The sequence below is a fragment of the Notothenia rossii genome (assembly GCF_949606895.1).
Source record: "Notothenia rossii genome assembly, chromosome: 6".
NCBI classification, from domain to species: Eukaryota; Metazoa; Chordata; class Actinopteri; order Perciformes; family Nototheniidae; genus Notothenia; species Notothenia rossii.
Genome location: NC_136909.1, coordinates 20,918,347 through 20,936,325, shown reverse-complemented (window position 1 = coordinate 20,936,325; position 17,979 = coordinate 20,918,347). Strand labels below are relative to the sequence as shown.

The 17,979-nt window shown below is 38.9% G+C and overlaps 1 protein-coding gene across 2 annotated transcripts in view; it reads right to left on the bottom strand.

Moving 5' to 3' along the window:
* Positions 1-17,979, bottom strand: part of ccser1 (coiled-coil serine-rich protein 1) — a 107,913-nt gene that overhangs the window by 69,025 nt on the left and 20,909 nt on the right. For both annotated transcript variants that reach the window (XM_079686429.1, XM_079686428.1), the window contains exons 6-7: positions 17,717-17,822; positions 2,479-2,653 (exon numbers count right to left, since the gene is read on the bottom strand). In XM_079686429.1, the coding sequence (XP_079542555.1) occupies positions 2,479-2,653; positions 17,717-17,822 (281 nt within the window). The remainder of the gene's footprint in view (positions 1-2,478; positions 2,654-17,716; positions 17,823-17,979) is intronic.

Genomic DNA, 17,979 nt, shown 5'->3' with positions numbered 1-17,979 from the left:
TTTTGATAATGGATGTTGTCCTTGTTATAACTTTTTGAAAGCAACTAAGAAACTGGTATGTTATTTTATCATTTTATTTACTGCTACCAGGTCCTTCTGCTCACAACTGTTGAATGATATTAGACTTCCTTGTTCATAAAGCTGGCTAATATAACTGGACTTTTTTAAAGCTTAATTAAGCATGTTCCGTCTCAGTTGGCAACAACACTTAATTAATTAAAAAGTATGATGGACAGTCTAGCTTGAGGCACTACTAATCACCTAAATCTGGATAATGTATGAAGTTTGCAAAAACTGCTGCACAATCCTAACCTTTTACCAAGTTATTCTATTATATTGTTTAAAACAATGTAATTGTATTTGTGGGACACCTAAAAAAAGGTTCTTCTTTTTATTAAAAGGTTGTTCAACGGTGACATAATACAGTCTATGCCGCAGTAGTGGCTGATATAGAGCATAACAGATGGATCAAATCTGGGATAATGAGGTGAAAAGTGGACTTGGAATGCCTGGGTTCATAATTGTTAGTTTTCACTACATGAGTCATTAGGGTAATTCTCTGCCTCTTTGAAAGCATCATCCAGGCTTTTTCGTTTTGTTTTTAATAATGATTGGACTGGAACTGCACTATATTAGGTGACATATCAAGTTGACCAGTGTTGAATGCCATTAGAGGGAAGAGAAGATGAGAGAAGATAAGTTAAGGTTAACAAAAGAAAAGAACAGGCTCAATACCAGAAGGTCAAGCAAATAAAATGCAAAGCATACAGACATACCGATTCACCCTCCCCTCGCTGAAGAATGGATTACATCTCTTGATGGAGGTTAACAAAATGACACCACAGAGCAAGCAAAGAGGGCAAAGTGTCGCCTCTTTGATATTCATGTTCTGCTGCTGTGTAACCTCTCTCACTCTCTCCTGCACTCGCTTTAGTCTCCCCATAACCACTCTAGTCTCTCTCCACTAATTATTATCATATCATTTTCATGTCTCTTTCACAGTGGCTCTGGGAGGAAAAATACACAGAGATGAAAAGTGAAGAGAAAGGGAGAAAGTCGTACATAAGCCTCTGAGGACTCTAATTCTCAGAGAGGCCCTCACAGCTAGCTTTGATCTTAGCCTCAAGGTACTAATGGTGGGGTATTAGGGGAGGTCTGGGCACCCTTTTACATGTCTTTTTGTGCATTTGTATTTTTGAATGGGGTTCTGTATAACATTGATGTATTTGGTAAGGGTTAGTCACCCTTGTATATTTACAAGAGAACAGCATCCAACATTACTAATGGCTTGTTTTTCAGCTCAACTTCCAGAGAATATGGTATTACTACCAACATCCGTATAATGTACCTAACATTTATAATGACAAAGTGTATAACAAGTTCTATTGAAGCTAAAAAAAAACTTGAACAATTGTTTATGCCTAAGCCATTTTCCAAATGAGTGTAATTAGCGTTTTGGACTGGCGCAAACTCAAACTAAATATGGAATTTGCAATCAGCAGTTGATTCAATGTTTCATCATAATTACTGACAATGTCCTCTAAGTCAAGCCCTGTGCAAATTGCAATTACCATAAATATAAAACGCCAATCACATGTTTATGTTCGTCAAAAATAATCACAATGAAAAAAAAGAAACACCCTGTAATATTATTCTTTTCCATTTCCTTTCTGTTTTAAATAACTCCCACAGTAGAAAGATGGCATGACTGCACAGGGCCATCAATATATCTCCCTGGCTTTTACAGTTAAACTTCGTGCAGCTATTGCAACGTGTCAGTGCTTTACTAAGTGACCATTACAGCTAATCACATCAATAATGGTAAAGTGTAATTTCCCTGGTTTCACGCGACATTCGTAAATGAGATGGCCTGATAGCTTGAGGTAGAACTTTAGCTATAAGCAGACCAAAGCATTTAAAGAGCAGAGGGATACTCTGGAATTACATTACATAGCATTTAGCTGACACTATTATCCAAAGAAATAGGAGGATTTATGTGTTGAGTATGTGTGTGCACGTGTTTACGTGTGTGAATATAAAGAACATGATGGCAAACCCTCAAAGACTGTCAGCCTTTAAGTTTTCTCCTCCAAATGTCCAATCTGCTTAATTTAACAAAACAAAGTGATTACAGGGACAAAGGCGGAAAGGCATCCACTTAGAGATGATTTCATGGAGCTGAAATAGAGCGTATTAAACAGGGAGGATGGAATTTACCAGTGAAATGTTTTAGTTCGAAATGCCAATTGCCTCATTATTTGCTAACCCCTCACCCTTGCTGGTTCTAAAACAATTTAATACGTATATAAATTGATCAAAAGAGGTATTTTAATGTGGTTCAAGAGGGATTATAATGAATTTCAGCTTCTATTCTAGAGATTTTTGTTCTTTGTGACAGTCAATGTCTTAATCCAAGTATAAAGCCACTTTACAAAGGGTCTCTAAGCTTGTGTCTAGGTGTGCGTGTTCATATCCCACCTCCTGCAGTGTCCGTCTCAGTCTCAAAAGCAGGGTTTTGACAGAAGTGCAGTCCTGCTGCATCAGTCGGAGAGGAAGGGTCTCCAGACCTGGAGGTAATGGCTCATCTTCCCTTCCCAAACTCAGCCCAGAGCTCCAGTCAGCAGGCAGCAGGCTTGTCGGACGGCAGGGCTCCCTGGGTGAGGGGGGAGAAATAAAGAGATGAAATGTGAAAATGAGTGTGTGAAAACCTGATCATTGGTCTGTCTGCACTGCTCTCCACAGGCAGCCAGGGGGATCCTGTTCTCGCCGTTGGTCGTTACTGATGGTAGATGATACATTTCACAGTAAACTCAATATATCAGCTTCTTCTGAATTGTTTCCCCAAAATGTTGCTGGTGCAAACATGGTCCAGACAATAACTTGTATGGATGTGGAACATGTGTGACAATTATACAGTAATCGTCACTCATGAGGGGGTTATTCTAATAATGGAAATTATTGTGAGTGTTTTCTATCCCAATCCATGATAATATACTTTATTATCCAATCTGATTTGGTTTTTTTTTAAATCACCTATGGTTAAGTTTTGTGAATCACCCACACACAGTAGCTTAAAACACAGAAAATATATTTCTACAGGAGGTGAGAAACAGATGGGGGCAACAAAAGGTCAGATAGAGAACAACTGCTCCACCATAAGGGCTCCATTTTAATGAACACTCATTTCTATAATAAGTCTCTTTTAAAGATCGGGAAGGCGACATTGGAGAAACCATCAAGAGAAAGATAGATTTTTTTAATTATCCAACCAAAAACCACAGCCTAACTGTTTTCCAATAAAAGAAGCTAACAGTAATAGCTTTGAAAATCGCTAAGTCTAGCAAGATAGCTGCCAACACCAACAGCCTGTCCCTTCAGGCCTCCCTCCAACACCAAATCCTCTAAAATGAACATTAATTATCATTATGAATTTAAACATATCACTATGAATGTAAAAAACCAACATATCTATGTATTTATGTTGGATGCCAAAAGATTTTGAACGAATATAACAAAAATAATAGTTTAAACACATTGCCTATAGTTTGATAATGATATGAAACTGACAACAAAGCACACAAACCGACAAAATAAAAGCACATAAATGCCTGCTTGTGCAGACACACACACTAATGCATTCACAGATGAAAGGAGCCGAAACGAACAAGTCCATCTTCTTATTCTGCATCATTATCAACTCAAAAGAAGACTTCTTTGTCAAGAGCTTTGATTATTCATTAAAGCCCATCACAGCTGTGTGATCGTCCTCATATTTTAGAGTGTGTTTGTCTCTCGGTTGGAGAGCTGCATATCAAACACCTTTCTAATTAACAAAGCTTTTTAATGTTAAGCACAGCAGACCTCCTGGCTGTTTGTAAGAAAGAAGGGGGGAATCTCTCCGAAAATGACTAATGATACAGTTAGTCATCTTTTAAGTCCTGAGTTCGTTAAAAGCCTCCAAACTGATGGGACTCTCTATTCACAGCTGTGGCACTGTTGTGGTGGTGTGGGGTTGGATTCATACACAAATGAACACAAACAGCAGCAGGAGATCAAACAAGGCACTGTTGTAATCAGCTGTCCCATTTGAGAACACAGTAAGCAGTAAACAGGCCTCAGGAGCAGCATGTCTATGGTGCATGGTCTTTGTTCTTTGTTTCACCTTCAACACATATTTAGCACAGCAGAGGACGGATATAAGGAGGAACATCCAACAGGAGTCCCTGTTACTCAATGTCACAGCATTCATCATCTTTCTTTGCCTTCCAGCCAACACTAAAACTCAATTGAAGAAGCACAATTAAAAACACTGACCTTATCTATAAAGCTATGGCTCCATTGCTCGGAGCCTACTCTACTCGTTCAGTCAGTTTCAGTGTAACAAGGAGCATATTATTTAACTGCTTACAATGTTAGAATATATTTTTTAACGGATAAGAAAACAGTCAAAGATCAAGGTCTTCTTCCGTTTGAAAAAAAAAATGACTTGACTAACCCTTTTGTGACATCTTTGCCTGGCCCCTTATACAAAAAAAAAAAGCCAAATAGATTAGAAGAACAAATGAAACAGATTACTTTATGACAGTTTGTGCATTTTGAATGTAATTGCAAGGCTGTTGTATGGCTGGATAAATGAGATATTTACCACAGTATTTTACGATTATGGGGTAGTAAAAGACACATTCTGAAAAGCCATTTACATTTTCTACATTCTCATTTAAGGATTAGCATTTACCCTTGGTTAATAGTTGTCCATGGGTACATTTAGAACTCTGTTCACACTGCAATAAGTACACAAGAACAATCAATCTAAGCTGTTAAATTATGCTTTGGGAGTCTGTTCTGGTTATGTCCATGGGTACTGTGAATAAATGAGTTAGTAAGCATGGTTAGCTAAAGATTCAAATGCAGACCATGGTAAGAGTAACATGAGATCCAAAATAATCAATCAACAAATTATCTGAGGTTTTTTAATTAAAAAAACAAGCTCAACACTGAGTTATGTATGCTTAAATGTCAAATGACTTAAATCTGTTAACGTATTGAAATGCATAGATTATGTTTCTCTCTTAGAGAGTTAATAATAAACTTTCATTTATCAATCTCACGAGATGTATTATGGGATAGTGCTTCAAATGCAATGTAAAAATAATGTGTAACCAACTTATACGAACACACTACATTCCAGCATTTCTTTGCAAAGTTTTGATATTTTGACCGTAGTACGGGGACTGTGTATCTCACCTTCTTTATGAAATGTTCTAAAAGGTGACTGACTTGAGAAATACCAATCTCCAGTATAAAAAACACAAAGAGAACCAGCGAGTTCATTGGGATATCAAAAAAAGGAGGAGAGGAGAGGGATAGCATTAAAGAGAGCCAGGCATAGAAGCAGAAATGAGGAGCTCTTTTAGACCATCTTTACTTTGACATTTAGAGCGGAGGGGAAATAAGATGCCTGTAGTCCCATTCTCCCAGAGAAATCACCAAGTAAACATTAGTGGGGGGCATTAAGTTAGACAGCAAATTCTGTAGAAAGAATTTGGTCTTCGAGCAAAACCCTCAGATGCCCTCTTAAATTGTCCTGTACTGGTTCAAATTCCCATCAGTGTTTCTTCTTCTAAATATCATACATTCATTCTCTCTCTTTTCTTCTCTTTTCATCAAAATTCAGACTGCTCTATCCAAGCTCCCCTCTCTCTCTTGCTTCTCTTTGATCCCCTGCCCTTCCTTCATTTACCCCTGCCCTGCCCTCGTCTTCTGTCGCTACAGCTCCCCCCCTTGTCTCTCCGTCTGTTTTTCCCCATATCAGTCTGACATCCGCCTCACTAAAGTGAAGCAGTATCAAAGCCCCCCGGGGATTCTGCTTAGCACCTCAGACAAATGTCAATGAAGCCTGCTGGCTTTTAAGAACAGGTGAGCTCTGTCTGTCAAGAATCCACTGGTGCTTTTCCAACCCTTAAACTGTGTTCGCTTTGGCTTTTGTTCCTGCCTGGCATTTCAGGTTAGAGTGAACTTTCTCCATTGTATAGCTGTCTAGCTCAACTTTGCTATCTAGAATGGATAAAATAAGTGAAAAATAAATGACATGTGATCAATCCTGTGCTCTTCTCTCTGACAGTGTGTGTCAAGCGGTAGAGTGCCACAAGAGTGTTGTGTGTTTTCTAAAGCAGTTTTTTGTCTCGTTTTACTTTTTTTATATTGGAGTGCTTGTCTTAGCATGACACTCGTGACCTTTTTTAGCTTTCACCAGAGTTTCAGGTCAGGATGCCCTTTTACCCCAGTGGTACATTGCACATCAAACCCACAGAGTGACAGGAAAATGATTGGGAGAGGGGTTCAAACAACACTCGCCTCCCCAGAAACTATAATCATAGAGGTGCCTTTATGCAAGGCATTTACTGTTCCAGGAGACATGAGTGGACTATTTCTAGGTGGACTGTAAAGGGGTTTTACTATGGGAACATTTAATAAAAATACCACTAAATTTCACCTTTACATTGTGTTCTGGTGTTTTGTCATGCCGTCTGATGTGGTGGAAAAGGGATTTATTGGGTAATGCCTTCTTATTTAGCTTTTTTAATAAAAAATAAAAAGATTGCCAACCTTCTCCCCTATGAATAATATCCATTCGCACCTGATTTCAAATTCAAATTAAAGTGGACCTATTATGCTATATTAGAAAAACATATTGAAGGGCCATACCTATACAAAACATGTATACAAGGGTTTTATTTGTTGACGCTGCGTGAGTTTCCTGACGCACCGGGGACACATATTTATGTATAAAAGACATCACAAAGTGCATTTTGCATGATAGGTCCCCGTTAAGGAAGATGGTTGGGCATGCATTTTTTGGACTTTGACAAGAGACACTAAGATTAACGTCACATTCTGTAACTGACCACAAGGACCAAGGGGGATGCTGGAGGGAGCACAACTTGGGGAGGCTGTTCAAATGATAGCAGCATTGGCAAAGCTGCAAAGTGTTGTGTGTGTAGGTTATATGCAAGTCTGTGTGTCTGTGTGTGTGTGTGTCAACATCCCGGAGTATATATTTTTGACTGCAAAGCCATTTTACAGTCAACCACAGTCTCATCTGCAGGTAATTACCACACACACACACCCGTTCAGCAATGATAGATGTTATACAGGCAGGGAGGCTGTTCCTCTACTCAGGGTCATCTATCTTTTCACTGTCATGAGCCGATATCCCGACACGCTCGCTTCATTTCTCCTTTTTTACAACACACTCTCTCTCTCTATCTCACACACACACACACACACACACACACACACACACACACACACACACACACACACACACACACACACACACACACACACACACACACACACACACACACACACACACACACACACACACACACACACACACACACACACACACACACACACACACACACACACACACACACACACACACACACACACCGCACCTCTGAGCAGGTTATATGTATGTGAGTGCAGGGGACAGGGCTTTGAGATAGGAGTCAATTATAAGATTACACAAATGGACAAAGTACTTATTTGAATCTATAAAGATGTAGTACTCCAGCTAGTGGCTAAAACTGGTACTGCATGATCATATCAGTGTAAAGCTAAATACTAATATAAATACATAAAGATACATAAATATATATATATATATTGTAAGTGTAATTACACAAAGACATTTAAAAGTAAACAGGGAATCCATTGTACACTTGTTTTTTCCTCAGAGTACATTTTATCTTTTATTCTTCTCTCACATCCCTTCTTATCCTGTTTTCTCCTTGACATTACATTTCTCTGTTATCCTCTATTGTCCTTCTCTCCCTCAAAACCTCCTCTCGCTCCCCTCTCAAAAGCCATTTCTCAATAGCAGCGTTAGAAGTGATCCATTTCACCAACCTGAAAAAGCCAATTATCTGCCTTTTTATGACTTCCATTATTTTACCACTCACAGAGTGTTTTATTGCCTGGCTGTTGGCTCCCAGCACTGACACATACCTGCATGTCATCCACACAAGAAGTGACACACACACACACACACACACACACACACACACACACACACACACACACACACACACACACACACACACACACACACACACACACACACACACACACACACACACACACACACACACACACACACACACACACACACACACACACACACACACACACACACACACACACACACACACACACACACACACACACACACACACACACACACACACACACTTAGAGGAAACAGTGAAGGATCACACATGTCCACACCTTGATGTCCAGGTTTACATAATGTTCAGTTGGCGCATTAAGTGACAAATAATGACTGCTAGTCAAATACATGATGTGTGATTGAAGTGCATTATCTAGTTAAGAAGGCTGGGCTGCACCCTTGTCAATCATCAACATGAAGACTGCATTGTCTGAGGAATAATAACAGTAAAAGACACTTTAACACTAAGACACAGTTAGAAAGGCACTCAGTCTCCTATGCCAACTTTTCGGACATTAAAATTGTACTGTCGACATGGAACACGTTTATGGGGACACTGTAGTGTGTGTGCTTTTAATGCAGACATTTGTGTGTCATGTGTGTGCACATGTTAAGTATAACACTATACCGCCGCTATTGGAGAATGATCGCCCCCATTTGTCACTCCTTCTTCCCATCTGACAGCCACGGTGTGCTCATCTGCATTCAGCACCTGAGGCTACGGATGTTTAATGCTGCCATTAAACTCATCTCCGACATAAAATGCATCTGTGACTAAAGAGTGAGCACAAGCCAAGCTCCAGGCAGTGAATCTAATGGTGAATTCAAGTCTTCAGACACAGAAAGGGAGCGAAAAATAAAACTAATTTAACATTGCAGGGGTAACTTTCTGATTAACCTAATTGTCCTCTCTGCTTTACTGTGCACTCTGACTCTGCGCTAGTTTTGCAAGAAATCTAAGCAGTCTGCCTTTTCTCTTTTTAACCTTTGCTCTACTCCTGCCTCTAACAATTTTTCAATAATAGCATTTTCAGTGAAAGGGATCTCAGGGAGTTATCATATTGACTAATTATGATAAAAACGTCTTGTTTCTTGGAGAGATCTAGTTAACATTGGTCCCAGTTCTCACATTACATTTTCCTATTTCAGAGAATTAACATGCCAAAATGTTGTGCTGTATTGAAGTCGTTAAGTGATATACCAACAGAATATCCACTTAACATTCTGACCTTTTCGTACAAAAACCTTGTAAGTTCTCCATTATGCATGAAATATGATACGTTGATTACTCTGTTGACTTTATCGTGTTATGTACACAACGATTTATTCTACTCTTTAATGATGTTTGCTCTTCTTATTCAAAATAAACTATGCCTGTTGGCAATTGCAATTAAGAGGATTGACAAAAAAAGCATGCAAGCCAAAGGTGACAATGGATCATGAAAGCAACCACTGGTTGACTGAAGCTGAATTTGTTTACAGACCTAAATCCACAAATCCATTTTATAAAATGCAAACTCCCCACCCAAAGGGAATAATTATTTTGAGGGCAAATTAAATGTTTATCTAATCTATTCATTACTTAAGGATATGATAATTGTACGCTATTTACTCTAATACCATGATAATAATGGACCAGAATTTCAATTACCCTATTATCTGGTAAGATTGTTTTATTCAAGAAGCCTGACCCTGCAGCTACGAGAAGATAAATGTGCAAAAGCTCAGGTGAGGCTTGCAAAAGAAAAAATACAGTTACACTACTGTGGTAAGCTTATGATAATGTGGTTTTGCTCAAATGAATAATACGTGTCCGGTTTTGAGTGGATAAGATTATAATGTGGATCCAACGTTGCTGTTCTATAGTGTAATGCATTATAGATGTAGGTTTTCTGTAGCAAACCGTGAAGAGAAAACACTGTGGATCTGTACACCTAAGTTTACTGTAAATGTCCAGTCTGGGATATGTTTTCATTGAGCAGACAAACGTAGCGGGCAGCTAATGTTTTATGATGAGTGTAACAACATCAACAACATTAAAATAAATTGAAAGGATGTCACCCTCCTCTTTATCTAACTTCCTCTAGTCACTATCTTCTGCCTCATTTCCTTTCACAGGGCAGAATATATTGTTTTACATGAGTCATAATTCAGATATTCAGTTATTTTGTAGTGCCATTGTTGTCACCACATGAAAAATGAGAGCAACACTTAACAAAGGATTTCATTTTTGACTCATGGTACCCATGATTTAAGCGACAGTGATCTCCTGTACGCACAATGTTATTGTCTTCGCTCAGGTCAGATCCATTTTAAATTGTTTACTAATTGAAAAGTACTCTGAATAAATGTTAACTAATATCCTGTTTCAGCACATTTAGTCTTCATGTTTTCTGAGTTGGTCCAAAAAGACATCCTTTCCTGTAAGCAACCACCTGCAGACAATGACATTCTGATCAAATGAAATGGAAATATGCCAAATTACGAGGAATAAGACTCTATAATCCAAGATATTAAAAGGAATGTCTGCTCCACATCTTTGTTTTTTTAAAAGCTGTTTCCATGGCAATACTGAAATATGCTGTATGTTTATGTTCAGAGGGATATGGTGAGCAGGAAATAAGGAAAAGGTACAAGTTGGCTTATTGGGTATTAGACAAACACTGTATGTGTAAAAGGCAATGATGACAGCAAGTGGAACTTTGCTTGGATTGTATGGTATTAGCTGCATCTAACACAATTAAACAAATATTATAAATATGTGATCCGCCTATTTGAAGAAACACTTTCAAGTGACTGGAGAAGAAGCTTGCCTGCATCTGTCAAAATATTAAAATACAAACATTGACATCTCTACTTACCCCATTTGGTTTAAACTACACACAAACAGAAAAGTAAAAACAAACACTTTCAGGATGAGTTGCATACTACTATACTATGACTGTTTCTAGATGAACAAAAGAGCAGCTATAGCATCAGCATGGGATGCCAGATATGCTCAGTCAGCACAGGTTTTAGTTTTGCTCTCTAAACAGGCACAATGGGACCAAACCTTGCCACATCAATGTGAAGACTTCAACACGCTGTGCACAGTCAGGAAAAGCTAGAGCAGGTAACTCCCCCTGAATCACGATTTATTGTTTTTAGTCACAGTTCAGAGCAAGGCTGGCTGTCTCCTCCGACTTCAAGTCTTTATCTGAAGCTAGATAACATCTTTTTGCAGTGAGATGAGACTGATATTGATGCTATCATCTAACTGTTACTCCCCAAAAGGTTGAAATGTTCCTTTAAACTTGCCATTTCCTAAGCCAAAAAATACTTTTCTTTGAAAGCTCTGACACAAAAAGCTAAAGTCAGGTGATTACTACTGTACGGAGCATTTTTCCTTCCGAGCCTTGTAGTTTTTGGTGATGTTGATACTACCTGTCTCAGAAAAGTACAAAGCTAACACTTGAATAAGAGCAGTTATGTCAGCAACAAATTCTCATGGGAAATATTCAGTATTCGCTATGTGTGCCTTTTTGTCTGCAATAGAAGAATAGAAGTGAGAATGCGTTTGAGAAAGCAACAAACAGGGTGGGAAAACCAATGTATCACTGCAGAGCGCAAATGTTAGCATTTTGATTTTGTCTTTCTTTGAACCATTCTGTGATCTCAGCATGCTGTAACACAATCATGTTCAAGACCAACATACAGAATTCAGTCCACAGAAAGTACAAAATAAAAGAGAGAAGATGGGCCATGAATGAATGAATGGCCATTAAAGAAAAGAGCATCCCCATCTTTCCTGTCCAATTAAAAAGTCCTCCATATGCTGCAAAATGACATTTGCAGTTCAGGAAAACAAAACGCCCAAGTCATGTATTACAATCTGGTTACAAAGGAGGCAGAGTGAATACCACTTCAACAAGTCCTTTTATTCCTGGAACAGACCACTAAGTAATGGAAAGCAACAGAATGACTTATTCCTTGCCAATCTGATGTTTTTCTCTGCAATACAAATCAGAACAACAAGTTCCCACTCAAAGCAAGAGAAAAGGAAGAGAAGCCAACTCTAATTAGTCTCTGTAATGAGTGATGAAAATTAGACGCTGACCAAAAGCAATGGAATTCGCATGACAGCCGACTACGATTCTTAACGTGTTTAGCCTATTAAGTTTGTCTGACAAATAACAATTAACTCGGCAGTCATATATTTTTCTTCCAAGGCCTCTGAAGAGCAATGTTTAGCTGATAGAAGTGATGCATGGGCTACTACTGTGAGAAGAATAAAAGTCTCTCCTTAAAATGGCTGTATCAGGAACATAACACCAACAAGTGGCCCTTCAAATATAATGTAAAACAGTCCAAAAAGCAGAGATTAATATAAAATGAAAGACTGTGTTTTGTCATCACTTGTGTGATGGATAAATTCTGCATCCTTATTTCCTACCTCATCAAGCAAGAGGAAGGGAAATCTACTCTGCGTTCCCTCGACCTCCCTCTGTATGCTGTGTTTGTCGGTGTCTGAAATCATGCTGCAGTGCATCTTATCTGTCCCCAGCTCCACTCCAAGGCTCAGCTGGATTATTTCTGCTTGTCTATTTTTATAAATATGCATTTGTGCATGTGAGAAGTGTTTGCCTCTCTGTAGGATGAGATGTGTGTGTGTTATTTGGTCTTTACTATCTACAGTCAAGTGGGATTAGACACCATCTTGGGTGATGTACTTCATGAATGATATTAACATTAAACACATTTGTTCCCCTTTTCGTGTGACTGTGAGCAAATTCTTTATAATCACGGATTACATGTCTCTGTGGGAGATAACTGTATATTACTATGCACCATATCTACCTGAATTTGAGGAGGAGGGTTTCCTTTTATATCACTAGATACCCTCTATTCTATTTGCTGCTTAGTGCTGCTTAGCGCTGTACTTCCCAACAGCCTCAAGTATAATAAGTGCCAGTGTACTATGTCTCTTGCACTCTCCCTCTCTCTTGCTTTCCATAATATGTTTAATTCACAAGGCCCAGCTGATTCTCTTTCAATTTATTCTCTTCTCTTACATGTATATTTTAATTCAACACAAAACAGGCAAACACATCATACTGTAGCTTGAGGCACGTGCTAGGCTGTTTGTTTGTTTAGTTCAGCCCACTTCATTAAATCTGTTAAATGAGAGTTGAAACAGCGTGAAGTTGACAAGTGAATTTTGGGAATAAACTAAATATATATTTTGAAGTCATCTTTAACTAAGTCGTCATTGGGTATAATTGGGAGCTGTCCACATATGTTAACATGGTTCTTATAAGTCTAATGCTAATGTCAGAGCATGTGAACGATATAGCTGCAGATGAATCCTCAAATCAGAATTGGAGAAGCACATTTTGACTTTCATGATTGTCCACTGCGAATCAACAGATGAGGACATTTCTGAGTGTTTGTCCTCTGCTCGGATTACCTGTCTTCTGCATAGCAATCAACGGCAATGAAAAAGGGAAAGAAAAGAGGATCACTCAACAGGCAGACGGCCGTTACCATAGCAACAGGCACACTGCTACTGTCAAAATTGTATTTCCTCCTCGTCTTTTTCAATAGAAGAGACAGGGGAAGAGCGGATGACTTCATACAAAACATTAAAATATATATCACACAAACAAATATTATGTATTCTACCACACCCTTCGCCATCTCTTCCAAACTAAGCCACTGAGGCAACACTCATTATTGTAATGTAGTGAAGATTGGCAATAATATCCAAAGTAAGTGCTGCAACTGGCAAAAGTTCCCCAATTTATGTACACAAACAAAGCACATGGACTGATGCCAACAACATTGTTGGCTCATCTACATTCTGAATATGAAATTCTAAAAACTGCCAGTCTTTTGATGATAGAACTGTAGGGCTTATTTGTAGCTATTGCTGCAAATGTAATTGACAAAGCTTTGGTCAATTTATTATTTCAGAAATAATCAGCAGTTTATTGAATAATAATCAAGGATGGGAAACATATATCTAAGTAATATCCCTAAACCTCATACACTGCTCTCTGAATTCTTACTTTCTTAGTTTTGTCCAAAGCTGTCAATAATATATAAGTGAATAAAATACTATTGTAGAGTATACTGGTTCTGTGTTGACTGATCCCTGTTCACCATCGACTGTGGGTGAAACAAAAGTTTCTGATGTTTCTATTTTCTCTGTTTTCCCAAACTCTCTCTCTATCCATCTGTCTCAGTCTTTCCTCACCTACTGTTTGAACAGACTTCTAACTACAAAACACTAAAACAAATATTTTGTAAATGATGTGTGCTGCTATTGCGTGTTTCTTTTAGATATTAATGTTAACAAAGTATGGAATAGCAAGTAGTTAAAGTATTCGTGCGAGTGTGTGTGTGTGTGTGTGTGTGTGTGTGTGTGTGTGTGTGTGTGTGTGTGTGTGTGTGTGTGTGTGTGTGTGTGTGTGTGTGTGTGTGTGTGTGTGTGTGTGTGTGTGTGTGTGTGTGTGTGTAGCAGATGTTCTGTCAGACTGCCAGCAGTATCCTGCAGCTGGTACTCTCTCAGGACAGGCTGACTGACAGGTGTGTGTGTGTGTGTATGTGTATGTGTATGTGTATGTGTGTGTGTGTGTGTGTGTGTGTGTGTGTGTGTGTGTGTGTGTGTGTGTGTGTGTGTGTGTGTGTGTGTGTGTGTGTGTGTGTGTGTGTGTGTGTGTGTGTGTGTGTGTGTGTGTGTGTGTGTGTGTGTGTGTGTATACTGTAGATGGGAGCTTGCTTTGCCTCCAGCAAATCAATGTCCCCTTGAGGGAATGTTGAACCTGAGACAAAGAGCCGAGACAGACAGAGAGAGAAAGCGCAAGCCCTGGGCAAACACACTTTGTTCTCTTACCCTTATTCTCCAGTTTTAGCTACTTAATTCAGACTTCAAACACATTTTACAGTCAAATGTCTGTGGAATGTAATTGAACAGGAAATCAGTGCAGGTGCTGAGGTATCACAGTGGGAAATTAACACATGCCAGCAGCCTCCCAGTAAGACTCTCAGACCTTGCTCCATCATGCAACCTGCCCCAGTGTTTCAGGAGCGAACACATAAAACAATGTTTTCCTTACATAGACTCCAAACGGTTATTTCAAATAAAACTGTGTGAAATTCACTTTGTAAAGCAAAATAAAGAAGAGTTTAATATACTTTTTTTTAGCCTCAAAGGTGTGATTTGTTATTGAAGTGTAGCTGCTCTTTCCATCCAGTCGGTTTATAAAATGTTTTCTGAGGAATGTATCCTTGGGCAAGATACTTAACCCTGAGTTGCTCCCGATGGCATGGCCAACGGTGTGTGAATGAGTATGAATGTTAGTTCCTAGAGTAAGGTACACTGCTTTGTATGAATGGGTGAATGACATGTAGTATGTAAAGCGCTTTGAGGGGTCTTAAAGACTGGATAAAGCGCTATATAAGTAAAGCCCATTTGTTTTTTTACTCTTCTGCTCTGCCCTTCAGCTTCAAAAAACTGCTCCCTCGCTGTGAGGAAGTAAGGACCACACACTTCCTAAGCACACTATATCATATGACTGCCTCACTGTTCATACTAAATTATGAGATGTGTCTACAGTTAGGTGAATTGAGTCATTCTGGAGTATAGGCTCAAGACCTTTTAGGTTGTTATAAAGGAGCAATATAAAAGAGCAGCTAATGAAGTCATCACTCAGCTATATAGTCTAGTTGCCAGCTCGTTGAGTCCTATTGTGAACCCGGAGATGTTGAGTTCCCCAACGTTTTATGTTAGAGATGTATAGTAGGGGTCGCCAGCACAAAGAAACTGCAGAATCCTAACTTGCATATGTTGGGCAATTTGCACAATTAGCATTAGTTGAGTTGTTGAATACATTTACAATAGGTACAAAAATGGCCTGGCCGATTTGGACATTTTCAGAATCCAATAAGCAGTTTTAATAATACAATTGTAAAAAAATCGAGATCAAGTTTCTTGAATTCCGAGGTAATGGATTGTTTTGTTTTGAGTAAATCAAGAAAGGAAATAGATCATATTTAAGAGGCTGAGGACGGTATTGTCTACCACTTTTGAATGTAAAATGATGTTACTCATTAATCTATTATCGAAATAGTTGGCAATTATTTTTTGTCCATTGACAGAAATCGATAAGTTGTTGCAGCTCTCCGTGCATTTAATTTATTCATTCCTCTCCTTTCATCTCCGCAAAAGCAATACTATCGTACTACACCGTCTCTGATTGATTGGAAAGGGATGGACCCATTTCCTCATATTATGGCACTTCTAGCCTGAACTGCGACGTTGCGTTCCAGGCAAACTCAGTCGAACAAAAGAAAGCTGGCTTCACACACATTACTTGACCTCGCATACAGAGAGGAATAATGCAAATATGTATTTTACATATCTGGTATTCCTCTTGTACTTTCATAGACAAGTGGGACTTCAGTATAAATGAAATAACTGATGAATTGTTTGACAAAAACCTTGAATGGGTTGAAAAGGTAGATTCAACTTGCATGATTGACTGCCATCGTCTAGACAGAAAAAACAGCTCTCTACTCAATGCAACATTCAAAGAGTGTACGAAGCGTGCTTAAACCTCGGAAAACAAAGAAGCCAAGCCAAAATGCAATCTTTCAAAGGTGTACTATAAATCCTCCAACCTTTAAAACCACTCACACACGTTTACCTGCACTTTCTCTGAAAACAAAGAAGCTTGGAGTTAGTTTATTAAGGGGAAAACAAAGATATACTGTATGTATCCGTTAACTATATGGGTAGGATTAGAGATCAAATGTAAATTAACCAGGGATTAGAGAAAGGAGAACTGAGAGTGTCACCGTCTGCTGGCTTGTCAGACACATCACCAGACATACTACTGGTGATACACTCTTATTACACAGTGGCACCATAATCACACACATAATGCCTTATGGACAGAGCTGCTGTGTGTGGATATGTCTATGCATTTTAGTACAGATGTGCAGGCGTGCCCACATTTTCTTTTGCCCAGCAAGACCTATCCTGTATCCTGAGTGTAGATAAGAAAGAAGCGGCCAAATCAAATCAGATATGGGACTCTCTGGCTGTGGTGCTACTCACACGTACAAACAGAAACTCTAAGTGTTCTTTTTCAGCCGTCAGCTGCGGGGAGAAAGAGAAGAACAGAAAGACAGCTTGCATATTTGTGTGCTAGAGTCTGGTCTAATCTCGAAGGGAAGGAAAGACATAAAACATGTTACGCATTTACAGGGAAAATTCAAGATCAGCAATTCCAAGAATAGACAATAACTCTCCCGCTTTCTTTCTTGGTCTCTCAAGTGGCATTGGAGTTTGTGTTGTACAAGAGAAATATATTGTAGCTATAATGTAATAAGATATACTGTAGAGAGGATAAATGGCCCGGAGACAAATGAAAACAGGTACATGAGCAGTCCATATGCTCAGATGCTATGTGATTAAATCCTTATTCTTTTTGGCAGCCAATACAAGACAGTCTTTTCCATCATGAATGTGGTTCTGTTATGTCTAGCTCATACACACCCATACATAATTTGGAAAGTATTTGTCTTCATTTTCTTTGAAAGACAAATCGCCAAAAACGTACACATAATTACATTTACAGCTCTTTTGCAGTTTTTCTCCCTATAGCTCTACAGGGAGAGAAGGCAACACTGCATATTAATAAAGATATACATATTTACCTCTGATTGATTTCTTTCCCTGGGATGCGATCTCCTGATGGGTCGAGGGGGGAGGGGAGCAGGTTGAGGCAGGAAGCCAGGGACTGACTGGAGTCTTCTCTGGACACTGCGCACACACCCAACACACAATTAGTCATTACATTAAGTAGGACACCCTTAAATAGGCCTATGCTGATCACAACATATTTTACTCATCAAAAATAATAACTTTTACATCTCCTCCAAAAGGTAATTAGAGTTATAAAACACCAGTCATGCACATT